This window comes from Setaria italica, chromosome V (assembly GCF_000263155.2).
Source record: "Setaria italica strain Yugu1 chromosome V, Setaria_italica_v2.0, whole genome shotgun sequence".
NCBI classification, from domain to species: domain Eukaryota; kingdom Viridiplantae; phylum Streptophyta; class Magnoliopsida; order Poales; family Poaceae; genus Setaria; species Setaria italica.
Window position 1 is genome coordinate 12,956,626 of NC_028454.1, and position 15,423 is coordinate 12,972,048.

The 15,423-nt window shown below is 44.6% G+C and overlaps 3 protein-coding genes across 5 annotated transcripts; all 3 read right to left on the minus strand.

Annotated features, from left to right (window-relative positions):
• Nucleotides 1–12: 12 nt before the first annotated feature.
• LOC101759348 (glutathione gamma-glutamylcysteinyltransferase 1) lies at nucleotides 13–4,321 on the minus strand. Of its 2 annotated transcripts, none has more exons than XM_014805243.2 (7): nucleotides 3,566–4,321; nucleotides 3,317–3,480; nucleotides 2,575–2,626; nucleotides 2,260–2,487; nucleotides 1,967–2,180; nucleotides 1,667–1,860; nucleotides 13–836 (listed from the first exon to the last, which is right to left on the minus strand). In XM_014805243.2, the coding sequence occupies exons 1-7, from the start codon at nucleotides 4,037–4,039 to the stop codon at nucleotides 726–728; spliced, it is 1,437 nt and encodes a 478-aa protein (XP_014660729.1). In that variant the 5' UTR covers nucleotides 4,040–4,321; the 3' UTR covers nucleotides 13–725. The 2 variants fall into 2 exon arrangements, with proteins under 2 accessions (XP_014660729.1, XP_014660728.1); XM_014805242.2 differs by having other exon boundaries at nucleotides 1,952–2,180; nucleotides 3,566–4,318.
• Nucleotides 4,322–6,752: 2,431 nt separating this feature from the next.
• Nucleotides 6,753–10,257, minus strand: LOC101760841 (glutathione gamma-glutamylcysteinyltransferase 1). Its single transcript, XM_004968528.4, has 6 exons — nucleotides 9,547–10,257; nucleotides 9,177–9,340; nucleotides 8,824–8,875; nucleotides 8,512–8,739; nucleotides 7,918–8,424; nucleotides 6,753–7,123 (listed from the first exon to the last, which is right to left on the minus strand). The coding sequence occupies exons 1-6, from the start codon at nucleotides 10,021–10,023 to the stop codon at nucleotides 7,025–7,027; spliced, it is 1,527 nt and encodes a 508-aa protein (XP_004968585.1). The 5' UTR covers nucleotides 10,024–10,257; the 3' UTR covers nucleotides 6,753–7,024.
• Nucleotides 10,258–10,589: 332 nt separating this feature from the next.
• LOC101761902 (protein MALE DISCOVERER 2) lies at nucleotides 10,590–15,306 on the minus strand. Of its 2 annotated transcripts, none has more exons than XM_022827065.1 (12): nucleotides 14,509–15,306; nucleotides 14,261–14,393; nucleotides 13,832–13,903; nucleotides 13,588–13,731; nucleotides 13,414–13,515; nucleotides 13,237–13,301; nucleotides 12,674–13,144; nucleotides 12,092–12,282; nucleotides 11,858–11,990; nucleotides 11,621–11,778; nucleotides 11,250–11,435; nucleotides 10,590–11,169 (listed from the first exon to the last, which is right to left on the minus strand). In XM_022827065.1, exons 1-12 carry the CDS (start codon nucleotides 14,618–14,620, stop codon nucleotides 10,912–10,914), a joined length of 2,025 nt encoding a protein of 674 aa, XP_022682800.1. In that variant the 5' UTR covers nucleotides 14,621–15,306; the 3' UTR covers nucleotides 10,590–10,911. The 2 variants fall into 2 exon arrangements, with proteins under 2 accessions (XP_022682800.1, XP_004968589.1); XM_004968532.3 differs by having other exon boundaries at nucleotides 10,912–11,169; nucleotides 14,277–14,393.
• Nucleotides 15,307–15,423: the final 117 nt, after the last annotated feature.

Consider the following 15,423-nt stretch of genomic DNA (forward strand, 5'->3'; position numbering starts at 1 on the left):
TTTTGGCCATCATTTGGTATGGTTCCAAACTTGGGCATGGTAGCCAAATTCAAACATTCCCACGAACTTGGGCAACTTGGCTTCACGGTATCCCGGGCGCATGAGCGCATCCTATGCGTTGTATAGATGCCTTTTTAGCCTGCCAATCGCAAAAATGTCCTTCAAACGACACGCCCGGACCGCCGCCGTGTGCCTCATCCGCTGCCGCTTCATCGTCTCCCGCGGCGCCGTCGTCCACCAAGCTGCTCCAGCCGAACTCCACCATGCGCTATTGGTGCAGCTTCCTGGCCACCACCAGCATGAAGACCGCCCAGACGCGCGCCAACGTGGAGGAGACGTTCCAGACGACGAAGGTGAAGACGGCTGCCACCACCGCCTTCTTTCTTATGGGAGCACGACTCCCAGGCGTCCCTGAACCTCTCCAGCCAAAAACGGACCTGTGGCGGTCTTGCGCTGAGCATCCTCATGTTCCTAGAAATTTTGGCAAATTTGCTGAGCGTTTGCCATCGTTAAAAAAAAAAAAGAAAGAAGAAAAAACATCATCATGTTTGCTGGACTACACCACGCTAATCGTGTAGTTTTTTGTTTTTCCAGTTATGGATCAAGTACGTCAGTGTTGAGCGAGCATGTGAACGTTTCCATGCTGATCTAGAAGCTTGAAATCTTTGAACGGTTCACATGTTGATAAATCTTCGAATGACCTCAATTTCCAGCAAATAAACTTATCAAGTGAGAGGGTCGCTAGCATCACTGCTAAGGGTATGGTGGCACAGATCCTCACATTCCTCATCTTTACAAGTCTTCAGATAATAGAGTTGCCGCCTTAGATGAAGTATCTGTCAGCACATGAAAAGTTATACTTAGATGCAGTATCTGTCAGCACATAAAGGGTTTTTACTAGATACTTCCCTGCTAATCTGTTAATGTAAGGAAAGTTTTTGGCATTCGTATTTGTGAGAAGGAATTAACATCACATGATAAATTTGTTTTCCAATGTGATAATCATGCATGGAACAATCCATGGAATGAGTAAAAGACATATGAAAGATTATTCTGATAACGTTCTACTTGTGGAGAAAGATGTCTTTCAATAGCTGATAAATAAATATGCTTCTTACAGTTTTTATATGTCAAGGTGCAACAAATAGAAAACAGTTATCCTGAATATGGTGTGAGCGAATGCTGAGCGCTAAAACTTAGAAGAAAAAGGGCTAGGTGCGGGCTTGAATTACTTTTTCCAAAAAATAACAGTCTGGGTTGCGGCTGAAGGCCACCTTGAAATATCCAAATATATTGGGAGACTATTAGAAACAGTTATGAAACATGTATATCTTAGTTGTAGGAAGCTAGTCTCTGAAACATTCAAGTCTTGGTGCTAATAACTCTGCCAAATTTAGTTAATAAAAAAATTAGTCATGAAACAAACACTAAACTCAAAAACCCCTGATTAACTGGAGAACTGTTGACTAATCAACCGCAAAGTTCCCCACGCCATCCCAACTAGGGTTAGAGTGGAAGCAGGTGAAGCCAAAACAGCCCTGCACCACCTAGATCTTTAAAATTTGACATAATTTGCATAAGAGAAAATGATCGTGCATCTTCTTTGTCAGGAAACGTTTTTCTAGGGCACAAAAGTAGAAGGCATGCTTGATTTGTGACAACACACCTCCCGTTTAAGAACATCAGGTAGATTGTCTGTTGAAACAAGAGTCTGAAATTCAGCTTTCAGCCTCTCATTTATGATGCCCAACCATGTGCTGGGATGCAAAGCCAGCAATAGAACGGTTATAACATCCGCGCTTGATGGATACTTGATGATTTCATTGCCCAAGTTTGAATTGCACGAACTCGTGCAGCAACCTGCAAGGGGACATTGGTAAAAGCATATCAACTCCCTGTTCATCGCCTTCAGATACCACAGAGCCTGAGATAACAGTCTTAGGCCCATCACCATTAGCTTGAACACCTTTGAAACATGTTTCCTTGAAGCAGAAACCATCACTTGATGCAAGGTTCCCTGATAGCATTGCGGCTCCTTGGCAGCACACAGAGGCTGCAATCCTGGTAACGGAATCTTCACTTGACGAGGACAAACGATTACAACATTGGATACGAGCACATTGCAGGTCATGGACTATCATAAATAGCTTGGTGTCATGAACTTGCTGTAATACATTTTCCTGCAGGTGATCACAAGGCGTGTTACATAAGGAAGCAAAAGCTTTGATCCATTAGCGGAAAATGAGATGGAAAAACAACCTTCACCAAAAGCCTTTCCTTCTCATCTTTGCTTAAGCATGGCCTGTCTTCCTCTTTTCTCCTAACTTCAACAACCCATTTGATCAAAGATCCAGCATTGGCTGGAAGAGAATAAATAAAACTGGACAAAAGTGCTGGAACATTGTCAAGACTCTCAGCCTTCAAAATATCTGGTAAATCTTCGGCACAATATTTTGCCATGCATTTCCAGCTTTCATCTCTACAACTCTGCAGGAAACTGAAAGCAAATGAGCAAAATAAAACTACATCAAATGCATACATTTACATTCAACAGAGCAAACATCAACATTTTACCACTGTGTAAAGCGCTGAAGGAGCTGCATTGTGCCTTGATATAAGCATGAACCTAACAGATAATAAAGACGCCAGCATTTTTAAATGTAAGGTCTACAAGTGACTGATATGATCATATGGAAGAAAACTTAAGCATCACTGCAATTTTCTGAATGCATAGGAAAGAGCATATGCGTAATGTGAGATTAAGATATGCTGCATGCACAGCAGGGTATTTATACTCACTACAGGCACAGAAGTGCAACTAACTTAATAGTAGCACAGCCCTAGCGGAAACAATAACCCAGTTTTTGTGATGAATATAACAAATACAAAAATAAATTAAACCATTTGAGACTGAAAAAAATGGTGCCTGATGTTCCTCCCTGCAATTATGTTTCTCAAGAGCGAATGAATTAAATTACAACAGTTTCTAGGCCAAAATGAAACATGAAAACATTGACCAAGCAAAGGAGGTGTTCTTATAACGACACATGATGTTTAGTGCTAACAGGCCCGAAGGAAATACAAGACCTCAAACAACCAGCTACTGATTTTTCATTTTTATCAACTGCAACATTTTCTTCCGCTATATCCTGGTAGTCTCTAAATCATAGCCCAAAGTTCTAACTAGGGTTGCTCAATCCAAATTGTAAGAGATGCTGGCCTACATAACAAGACAGAAATCCCAACTGCACAAATGTTGGATAATAAGGAAATGGAAATGATCAAGAGCGAGCTAGAGGATGAATGGAGAAGAGACCCCCTGAGAAGTCCAGTTGATTCATCAGCCGTGTTCATGGCTTCCCAAAGAAGTTGCAGTGGAACCCAATGGGGAGGGTATTTGAAGCAGGCGACATCCAAGATGAGCGCCATATCCTCTCCGGCGTGGTAGCCGCCGATTGGGGAGAAATGCCCAGTTCCGGTCTGCAACATTTGGACATGGGCACGCTTCAGTGTTAATCACCTGTTTGAAATGGTAGACCATGAGGACGAGTAGGTAGGATCTCACCTGTTTGAAATGCCTCCTGTGGTAGGAAGCGATGAGATGGCAGTCCCGAGAGGAGGCACAGCGGATGAGATGGCGGCGGAGGTCATCGACGGTGACCTGGTTGGCGCGGAAGGGTCGAACGTCGGCGCCGGAGCAGTGCGCGAGGCAGGCGACCTTGCCGAAGGTGATGCCCTCCGCCTTGATCTTGTCGAGGGGCTCGCAGCAGTCGAGCATGGACTCGTCGAACCACCGCCAGGGGCCCTTCCAGCGGCGGCCGGGGTCGATGGCGAGCGCGTTGAGGACGACGGCGAGGGAGGCGAGGCCGCAGAAGGCCGGCTCGGACTGCGTCTGGAAGCAGGAGGCGAGGCTGAAGAAGCCCTCCATGGTGCCGCCCTCGAGGGCCTCCGAGAAGAGGCGCTTGCCGTCCGGCGAGGTGAAGTCCACCGCCGGCGGCGACGGGAGGACCCGCCGGTACAGCGACGCCACCGTCGCCATCCTCCTGCCCTGGGTGCTCGCTCGCCCCTGATCTCGCTGTCGATGCTATGCTCTGATTCGTCACTGCAGCCACACAGCAGCAAATGAAAATTCAAATTGCACAGGCATCTCCTCTCCTTTCGACCCCATCCGCTTTTCCTCTCTCGTTTTCGGATTACATGATTCTCTTCTCACTTGTTTTTCCTTTTCTTTTTGACTTGCGAAAGCAAGACTTGCATTGCATAATTGCATTACCTAGTTTACGACTACCTGCGAAGGCCACAATAAGACTTCCAGGGAATACAAAACAGCTACCAATACAGCGCCACATGTGACGCCTCGGCGGCAACGCCACCGGGCACCCCGTGTTTGACGGGTGGTTTGGTTCCCGGCCACATTTTGCTACACCTAACCTTTGTCAAGTTTGATCACAACTAACTTTTAGCAAGATTTTTTAGACTCCACATGTCATTGAGACAAATTTCTTTACCACATTTTTTAGACTCCACATGTCTATGGATATGACTTTGACTTTTAGTAACCTTACTGATTCTCAATTATTAGCTGGAAGAGAATCAGTAAGGTTATAAAACGGTGGTAAATCTTCGGCACAATATTTTGACATGCACATGCTTTGACAGGTTTCATCTCTGGCTCTCTGCAGGACCTGAAAGTAATTGAGTAAAATGAAACTACATCAATTGCGTTCAACAGAGCAAGCATCAGAACTTCACCATTGTGTGAAGCCATGGAGGAGCTGCATTGTGCCTTGATATAAGCATGAACCTAACAGATAATAAAGATGTCATATGCCAATGTTTTAAAATGCAAGGTCACTGGTCACTGCAATTTTCTGATGCAAGGGTATCTGAGAACATCGCAGCTGGTTGACAGCACACATCAGTTGAAATTCTTCTAAGAGAATCTTCTTCACTTGACGATGAGCAATTACAAGGGCTAGTAGCATACTGCAGATTGCAGACTTGCGGTGATACATTTTCCTGCAAGGGAACAAAAGCTTGAGCCAGCATCAGAAAATGAAATGGATGAGTGACCTTCAAAAGAAGCCTTTCTTTCTCCCCTTTGCTCAAAGCTTCGCCGACCTTTCTTTTTTCTCCTAACTTCAACAACCCATTTGATCAAAGCTCCAGCATCAGCTGGACGGGACAAAAGAGTTGGAACATTGTCTGGATTTTCCGCCTTCAAAAGATTTGGAATATTATCACATGCTTTTGCCTGGATTCTCCATCTTCAAAACGTTTGGAATATTGTCACATGCTTTTCCAAGTTTCACGTCTGCAACTCTGCAGAGAATCGAAAATAATGAGAGAAAAAAAACAATATCAAATTTGTTCATTTATATTCAACATGCCAAGCATTGGCGTGTTTACCACTGCTTAAAGCAATGGAGGAGCTGCAGTGTACCTTGGTATAAGCATGAAGATATCAATATTAAAGATGTGAACATCTTAAAACAACATGATGGCAAGGGTAGTAAATTGATCATATAGAAGAATACTGAAACACCACTGGAAGTTCTCTGAAAGCATAGGAAATAGTACATATGTAATGCAATAGTAAGGTATACTGTAAGCAGATTACTATTTTCATACTTGCTACATTTAAAGTGTATTGTATGTGTAGTACTGTTTTGTAGTTGCTGTAGTTTGAAAACTATGACTATCCTAATATTTTATTTAAAACTAGCACATCACCACCAAATAGAGCATATTTTTCATATTAACAGTCTTAAAGAGAACATCCACCGGCCCTTTGGCAATGAACATTTTAAAACCAATAAACTGGGGATGCAAAAAAGAAAAAAAACAAAGATTTGAAACCGAATAAATCAATACCATTTCTCATGCAATAGACTATATTTTTTCATGCTAAAAGATACACCATTTGGAGACTTACAAGGAATGGGTTGTCTGAATGGACGCCAAATCAACAAAGACCAGAGAGGATCTAGTCAACAGGTTGTTCCCGTTGATGCTAAATCTGATCCTATATGGCCACTCTGATGATACACAGGGAGAGAAGCTGGTGCTGATGGCTACTGATGCTGATCCGACAATGACATAGGCATGCTCCGAGCTGCATGACCATTGCTGTTTTTGCTTGTTGTTGTTTTCTCAGTCTGTTAAGCCACGGTTCTAGTTAGACTGGTGTGTTTGGGTGTTTCATAGGATGACAAAGGTCTTGCGTGAGTGGTGAGATGGCAAACTCAGTGCTTGGAACATGTGAAAGGTACTGCTGCAAAACCATTTTGGTCATGTTGGAACTCTAAAAAAAATACATGTTGCTTTAAAGCACATCCTGATAGTCCATGAATAATAGCCTATATCCCAACTACAGCTGCTTAATCCAAGCTTCAAGAGCTACCATCCCAGGTAATAAGATACAGATCCTACCCGAATACACGTTGGTTCATAAGGAAATAAAAATGATCAACGTTCAAGAATGCAAGAAAGATGGACGTGAGAGGAGACCCCCTTGTGAAACCCAATTGATTCATTAGTTAATGAATCTGAGAGAAGCTCCCCTGTGAAGCCCAGTTCATTCATTAGTCATGTTCATGGGTTCCAAAATAAGTGGCAGTGGAACCCAATGAGGAGGATATTTGAAGTGCACAACATCCCAGTCGAGCACCGTATATCCTCTCAGGCATGGTAGACGCCGACTCAAGAACAATAGCCTCACATAGAGCAATGAGTACAATAGAACAGATCAATAGATATTTGTGTCATCATTAATATCAAAATTTTGTTTTTGCAATTATCAAAACCACTCTTAACTTTTTTATTGACATCAATTTCCAGTACATAAATAATTAAGTCTGCCCATTGTCACTTAGAGCAAGGGAGTAACACTGGATCTCATCAATAAGATATGTCGTCACTACTATCATAATTCTTCTCATTATAGTCAAGAATCACTCTCTCGCAACTTTTCTCCTGACATCAATTTCCAGCAAGTAAATTAATGATGTGGGCACTTCCTGCTTTAGCCTAGCCACTTAGGTGATGGCAGATCATCATCTTCGTATTCCTCCTTTTCTTTACAAGTCTTCAGATAATAAAGTTGCCGCCTTAGATGCATTATCTGTCAGCACAAATAAAGATTCACTTGTTACTCTACCCGCTATAACAAAAGCTTTAAGCATTCATATTTATCAAAGGGCAATAAAACACAATATACATATATTATTTGAAACAATCTATGGAATGATGGAAGGAGCAAAATAAATGGAGAACTATTATTTAAAATAACATTCAACTTGTGGTGAGATAATGCTTCTTAAAAATTTTAATGTATACAAGTCATAGGATTGGTATTATTGCAAACTTGGGTTTCTTGTGTAATATGGTGTGAAGAGAATTTCAAGATCCAGATTTAGAACAGACATGTATCACAATTCAACAAGTCACAGAACTACAACATCACAGTCTGCCAAACCTAAGAAGTTAAGTTAATGAATGTAAGCATGCATGTTTGTTGCCTTTGTGTCTGTCACATTTTCTTGTGGTGGCAGTGATGGGCTTGGGATAGTTTCAAGTTTTACAATTCAGAGTGTATGTGATAATATACACTTTGCACAAAGTTTGGCAGAATATATATCTCGCCCCGCACCAACATGAGATCTCTTCGAATCAAGCCATGCTCTGCCTTGCACCTTCTGCCAGAGCACCATCGACAAATCAACCCCCAACCCTCCCCACCCTGCCCCTACTAGCCAGAGTGAGGAGGGTGAATCAAAAATGCCCGTCCCATCTAGACCTCTAAAGCCTGACATGACTTCCACAAAAGAAAATAGTTGTGCACCTTCTTTTTCAGGAAAATATTATGCTATGGAATGAAGGTATACAAATAAGCATGCTTTGATTTCGACAACAGACCTCTCGTTTAAGATCATCAGGTAGATTATCTGTCGAAACAAGAGTCTGAAGTTCAGCTTTAAGCTTCTCATCTTTGATACCCAACCATGTGCTGGGATGTAAAGCCAGCAGAAGAACGGTCAGAACATCTGCACTTGATGGATATTTGACAACATTGTTCTTCAAGTTTGAATTGCACGAACTGGCACCAGGTGAAGACATTGGTAAAAGCATATCAACACCGTGTTCATTGCCTTCAGAAACCACAGAGGCTGAGATAACAGTCTTAAGCCCATCACCATTCGCTTGGATACATTTTAAACATGTTTCTTTGCAGCAGAAACCATGTCTTGATGCAAGGTTTCCTGATAGCATTGCAGCTCCCTGACAGCATACAGCAGCTGCAATCCTAGTAAGGGAATCTTCTTCGCTTGACGATGAGCAATTACAACATGGGTTATTAGCATATTGTAGATCGTGGACTATGGCAAATAGCCTGGTATCACGAACTTGCTGTAGAACATTTTCCTGCAAGTGAATACAATGTGTGTTACAGAACGGAGCAAAACACCAACCCAGCATCAGAAAATGAAATGAAAAATCAGGAAATGCCACCTTCAAGAAAAGCCTTTCTTTCTCCTCTTTGCTTAAGCTTGGGTCCCCTTCCTCTTTCCTTCTAACTTCAACAACCCATTTGATCAAAGCTTCAGCTTCAGCTGGAAGAGATTCAATTAAACGGGACAAAAGTGTTTGAACATTGTCTAGATTATCTCCCTTCAAAAGATTTGGTAAATCTTCAACACAATACTTTGCCATGCTTTTCCAGTTCTCATCTCTGCAGCTCTGCAGAAAACTGAAACTACTGAGGAAGGAAAAATACATCAAATGCCTCGTATAAATTCAACTGACCGAGCATCGGTATTTTACCACTGTGTACAATGACGAAGGGGCTGCAGTCTTTCTTGATATAAGCATGAACCTATCAAATATAAAGATGCCAACACCTTAAAATGGCATGATTAAAGTCAAGACAGAGTGACAGACTACTGAATAATCTTATCATACTGAAGAAAACTAAAGCATCACTAAATTTTTCTGAATGTGTAGGAAATTGCATATAAACAATATGACATTAAGGTATATTGTATGTACTATGTATAATGCACAACGCTATTTTTTAACTTGCCACTCCGTACAAAGGTACGGCTATCTTAATATTAGCATGCCCCCAGAGAAAATGATCAAGAGTGAGTGAGAGGAAGGTAGGCAAAAGTAGAGACCCCCTGAGAAGTCCAGTTGAGTCATCAGTCATATTCATGGCATCCCAAAGAAGTCTCAGTGGAACCCAATGTGGAGGGTATTTGAAGCGAGCGACATCCAAGATGAGCGCCATATCCTGTCCGGCATGGTAGCCACCGATTGGGGAGAAATGCCCAGTTCCAGTCTGCTTCATTGCACAATGTCATATACACAGATAACAGATGTATGCAATGGAGGTTGACGAACTCAACAATCCAATCTAATGCGTAAATGAATTGTAAGAGATTAATGGGGGTTAGAACTGTAGTGTGTGTCTGAGGGGAAAGATGAGACTGATCATAGGATGCCGACTAGGGGAATTGCCCAGGGGAATGGGGAATTTGGCGTGACCTGTTTGAAAGCCTGCCTATGATAGGAGGCGATAAGATGGCAGTCCTGGGAGGAGACGCATCGGACGAGATGCCGTCGTAGGTCGTCGATGGTGGCCAGGTTGGCGCGGAAGGATTGAACGTTGGCGCCGGAGCAGCGTGCGAGGCAGGCGACCTTGCCGAAGGTGATGCCCTCGGCCTTGACCTTGTCGAGGGGCTCGCAGCAGTCGAGCATGGACTCGTCGAACCACCGCCACGGCCCCTTCCACCGGCGGCCCGGGTCGATGGAGAGCGCGTTGAGGACGACGGCGAGGGAGGCGAGGCCGCAGAAGGCCGGCTCCGACTGCGTCTGGAAGCAGGACACCAGAGGGAAGAACCCCTCCATGGTGCCCGCCGCCAGGGCCTCCGCGAAGAGGCGCTTCCCCTCCGGCGAGGCGAAGTCCACCGCCGGCGGCGACGGGAGGACCCGCCGGTACAGCGACGCCACGGCCGCCGCCATCCTCCTCCCCCCCGGATTGCTCGCTTGCTCGATGGCTCTAGTGGCTTTCTCGGTGCTGATCTGATTCCTCCGCGTAAACGCAGCGGCAATCGGGCCAAATTCGCGTCCTTTCTCTGTTTCTCGCTGTGGTGACCTTTGCTTTCGCTTCGATTCTCTGGATGACAAGACGACGACGGCCACGACGGAGGAACCCAAAAGTCCACTGCTAACCGAACACGGAGTCAAACGCTGCTGCACCCCAAAACCCCTGCTATGCAAGCTGCTCTTCGTCAGAGGTTGTTCTAGAACCAACGAGAAGATCTCTACATGACATCATTTTGATTTTTTTTATATCAGGTGGTGTACTCTGTGAATATCAAATGCATCTATAAAACCCGAAAGAATTGACCAGCTTTACATAAATTTTATTGAAAGTCAAAGGAAGTGTGCAATTATGTAATGTCAGTACATTGTTGCTATAAGACCTGATGATGCATTGAATCAGAATTGGCATGGAACCAGTCATCTGTTTAACCTCCTAGGTAGCAAAGGATATTCAGAAACTGAAGACTCCGGACATTGCTATGTGATAATGCGAGTGGCAACGGGCAACACCAGCCATATGTTTTATTTTTATACAGTTAAACAAGTTTGAAATTACAGGTATTTATTATACAAGTCGCTATTATATTCCCCTCCTTTTTTGTGAAAGATCAGCATGTACATGAGTTACATCGATCACATTTGGACAACATTTCTCTGCGGTCAGCGACGGCCGCTTATAGTCAGTAAAAATGCTAGCTGACAGCATCAACAGCATGAGCATCGCACACATACAAATGTGATCTTGTTAGAGAGGGGTGCCACAACACGTTTGTACAGTAATCAATCAGTATACAGCGTTCTCCACTAAGTTGACTTCACCGACAGCAACTCCAGCTCCGCCCACCAGAGCGGCGTCAGCCGCGGCGCCGCTTGCTCAGGCGAGATGCCGAGAGGCGCCCTCAGTTTGCCCACGACGTCTGTCATGGTTGGCCGCCGCGTCGGGTCCGGGTCGATGCACTCCTGGATCACCTCGCAGACGGCCTCCAGCTCGCTGCTCTTGTGCTCCTTCAGCGACGCGTCCACGAGCTTGCTGTAGTTCTTGTCTTTCAGATGCTCAGAAGCCTGTGGTGAAGGGGACTTTAGAAATGCAATGGTGAACAATGTAAGGAGTGATCTTTAGAGCCTGATTGCAGAATCCATACCCAGCTGCACATGGGTTTGTGATCATCCGGTTCAGGAACCCTCCCGGATATGATCTCTATCATAAGCGCCCCAAATCCATAGACGTTGCCTTGGAGATCTGGAGGACATTCACAGCGGCTGCTGCCGTCCTCCTTTCCAGCCTTTGCTTTGGCGGCGAGTTCGTCCCATACACTAACATCTGCAACCTGCACCAGTAGAACACATTACAATATGCTAGCTCAAGCAATCATTTATAATTAGCTCAAGAAAATAGCGATTCACAGGTTAATTGAGCAAAACATCCATGCTGGCGGGCTTAACTGAATCTTCTGGAAATGAATGGTGTACTTATATGTGTTACTGAGAGCAGCACTGCTAGCTGAAGCTGTACCTTGGCAGCATAATCATCTGAAATGAAGGTTGAGTCAGATCGCACATCGTGTATTGCAACGGGTGGATCCAGCTCATGGTGCATGTATTGGAGGCAGTAAGCAACACCCATGATGACTCTCATCCTCGCAGCCCAGTCCAGATCCTCAAATTCTTTGACTGCAAAAACAGTGCATTCAAGTTGCAGGCAAACACAAGCATATGAGCTAGGAGGTTATGCAAAAGTAAAATCACTTACGGTGAAGATGCTGTGAGAGACTGCCATGTGGAGAAAACTCAAACACCATCATTCTCATGAAAGGTTCATTTTCTAGGCAATAGCCAAGGAGATTGGTAAAGTTCTTGTGATTGACTCGTGACATTGTATCTATCTACATGGAGGGGAGGATAATAAAGGAAGAATTAGTATTGAAAGATCTTCTTTTATTGTCAGATTGTTTGGGTTGATAACAAGATGCTACTAGTCATAAACCTCTTTCTTGAAGCACATTTCTGCACTCCTAGACCAGTCTTTGCTCGATGATATGACAGTGGAGACAACACCGATCTCAACTCCGCCAGATAATATCCCCTTGAATACAGTGCAGGTTGGAAAAGTATTGATGATATTGCTGAAATCCTCGCAAGCAGCTTCAAGCTCAAGTCTGTTCAGTTTTGAAGCACCTGAATACAGGAAACAGAAATGCATTCATGCACCTGGATGCTCAGAAATAATTTTGAACTACAATAATTCCAAAATATAGCTAGAAGCAAAAATAGAGTTCCTGAACTAGCCATATGCCTAATTCACCAGCAATATGTGCAAATAGAGTTCCTGAATGACAATTGACAAGGATATCCTAAAAAAAATTACAAGGGCAATAGAGTTCCTAGACTAGCCATATGTCCAATCCACCAGGAAAACCTGGGAATCTCAAAGATCGAAGTCTCACAAAAGATGCACAGGTTAGTGAGCTTTGTATAACTGCCAATGCAGAAGATCACTATTTTGGTACTTTGCATGCATTTTACTTCCTAAATGGTAAAATTAAATAGAATGACAAGAATGTTTCACCTGAAACAAGTGCCTTCTGAATAGGGCCACTCAGCCCTGTTTTCCAAGGGGCAATCGGTGCACGCCCTCGCTTCCGCCAAACCAAAAGTATCACAGCTACCAGAATAATTAGCAATATCGTAGCTGGAATTATGATCAGATATGCCCACTTGCTGTACTTTGTATCTGACATTTCTACATCAGTGGACTGTGCCACTTCTGTAGACAGCTGCTGCAATGTGGTAGCCTCAATTGCTTCGGGAACCAAAGGCGTCAGAGTTTGGCCATATGTGTTCGGAAATGCAGGGAATGATCCACTTCCTAGAGAAAGCACATCAGCAGGTTTTTGAATTTCTTTCGAATTTTCCGGAACAGAAGATTTAGCATCATTCCCTAAAAGAGCAGGTAGGTTGTCAGCTTCACTGAGAAGCTTGCGGCGCATGGCACTTGCAAATGTCTGCAAATTCTGCATGATGCGTGCCTCACTGAAACCTGAAAAAATACAAGGCTACAAATGTTGGATGCAATTTATATAACATAAAAGTGCAAGGGCTGGTTTTGCAGAATGAAAAGTGCACAATTACTTGGTACATTGGTGTAATATTTCTCTCGGAGGCCATTGAAAGATATCAAATCCTTAAAGTCTGACCTGTAAGGCAAAGACCTTTACAAGGTGAGGTGAAACATTTAGAAACAAAGCCTGGAAACATTGGAAGCTCAATGGAGCACAAACAGAAGTAACACCAAGTATATCCCCTTACCAGCACCCTAGTTTTCTGCTCAAGCATCCTGCCTGATCATCAGCTATATCTTGGATGGCGAAAGAAGAGACACCTTCTTGGAACTGGTTATCGTGAAGTGATCTGGAACATAAGAGTCCTTCATTATACCAAGCAAATAACAGACTGGAGAGCATAGGACACAATAAGCCTTACAGTTGCTTAAGCAGTGGCATTGCCCTCAGTTCCTCTGGAATTGTTCCATCCAGGTTGTTGCTGCTCAAATCTAGCACTTCTAGAGCAGATAACCCTACGAATTCTTTGGGAATCCACCCACGGAAATTGTTCTTCGGAAGTAAACTAGACAAAATAAGCTGCCTGAGGATATGCGGTACATAATGCATTGCATTGGAGCTGAGAAGTAACATGATGGTGGAGAGAAGTGCAGAAATGAACTCACAGTGATTTCAGACGTCGAAGGCTTCCGATTTCAGGAGCTAGAGTCCCAGCCAATTCTTGACCTGTTAGGTTCCTATATGAAGAAGAAAAATAAGAATTCAAGACATGATTCTATGAACATAAGAATTCAGGCTAGGAATAAAAACAAGATAGCAGAAAATCAAACTGGCAGAGTCATATTTCGGGAAAATCATGCTTATGGTAAAGCTGTAAAGGGAAAAGGGCATCTCCTAGTAGCATGAGAAATGACCAACTTGGCTATATTAAAAAGGGTAGTGTTTTTTCTTTCTATGATGTTTTGCAAATGGTCGGTTCTAGCAAACTATTAAGATGAACCCTTAAAAGTTATCAAGGACTTTCTCCTAAAAAATCGAGGATGAGGTTAGTGGCACTAATACTATATGAAAACGTCGAGGAAAAACTGACTTACAGAATCTCTACTTTACCGTCTAAGCATCGCACACCAGACCATCTGCATGGGCTGCTGTCCATGGGATCCCAATCCTGGAAGGCTCCATGAGGATCAGCCTCCACTCTCGCCTTCAGTTCCAGCAACGCCAGTCCTACCACACAAACAGGAATCCACAGACACAAATCGAACCAAGTTGGCCAAACACGATCTTAGCGATGCCATCAACCCACAAGCAAACTCTCCTCTGCACAAGAGGTAATTGTTACCTTCACCGTTGATCGAAGCCACGCCCCGGCCAGCCAGTGCCTGGAGCAGCATGAGGATGAAAAACAGCAGCTGGAGCCCCAAGCCGTGGCGAAGCCCCTGCCGCGCACCCATGGCGGCGGGAGCGCCTCCTCCCCGAAAATAGCAGCCCGGCAGCCAGGCGCCAGTTCGCTACCCACCGTCGTTGGCCAACACGCTCAGATTCCCAATGCAGTGAAAGAAAGAAAGAGCCGGACGAGACCGCCGTAGAAATCAACAGCCAGGCACGGAAAATGTTGGCTTAGCTTGGGGATCGGTTACTTATTCCCCTGCCTCGTCATCACGCCGGGAAGAACAGACGCCGCCTCGGTGGTCCCGGCGAGCTCGAGGAGCTCGAGCTATTCGCCGGAGCCCATTGGTCCCGCGGCGCCGGAATGGGGTCCTGCCTTTCCCCCCGGCGTCTCTTGCGCCGAGAAAATTGGGTTCTTGGCGGAGCAGCCGGATAGAGCCTTGTCGCCGGGATGGCTGGTGGTCGGCGGCGGCGGCGCGAAGGGGTGGGGGAGATTTCGCGCGCGAAGGTGGCGGGCGACGGTTAGATTCGGTTTAGGGGGCGAAGGACGGGGAAGCGAGGGAGCGTGCCCGTCGCCGCCGCGCGCGCCAAACCACTGCCTTCGTGGGCTCTCGTCTCGTGGTCGTGGGGACGGAAAGGCGAAGGCATGACCATCCACGCCTTGATTCTTGAACTCACAACAGCCGTCCATTCCTCTCTTCGATATTCATCCATCCCTCGATTTTGCTCACCTATCCAATCCTTCTTTCCGCTACCCAACATGGAATTTCGAACGGGAATACACATATGTCAGTATTTCACGAAACCGACGTGTCAATATTTTGCAAAGAAGATAACAGTTGCCAAAACATGGAGATCAGAACCAGCC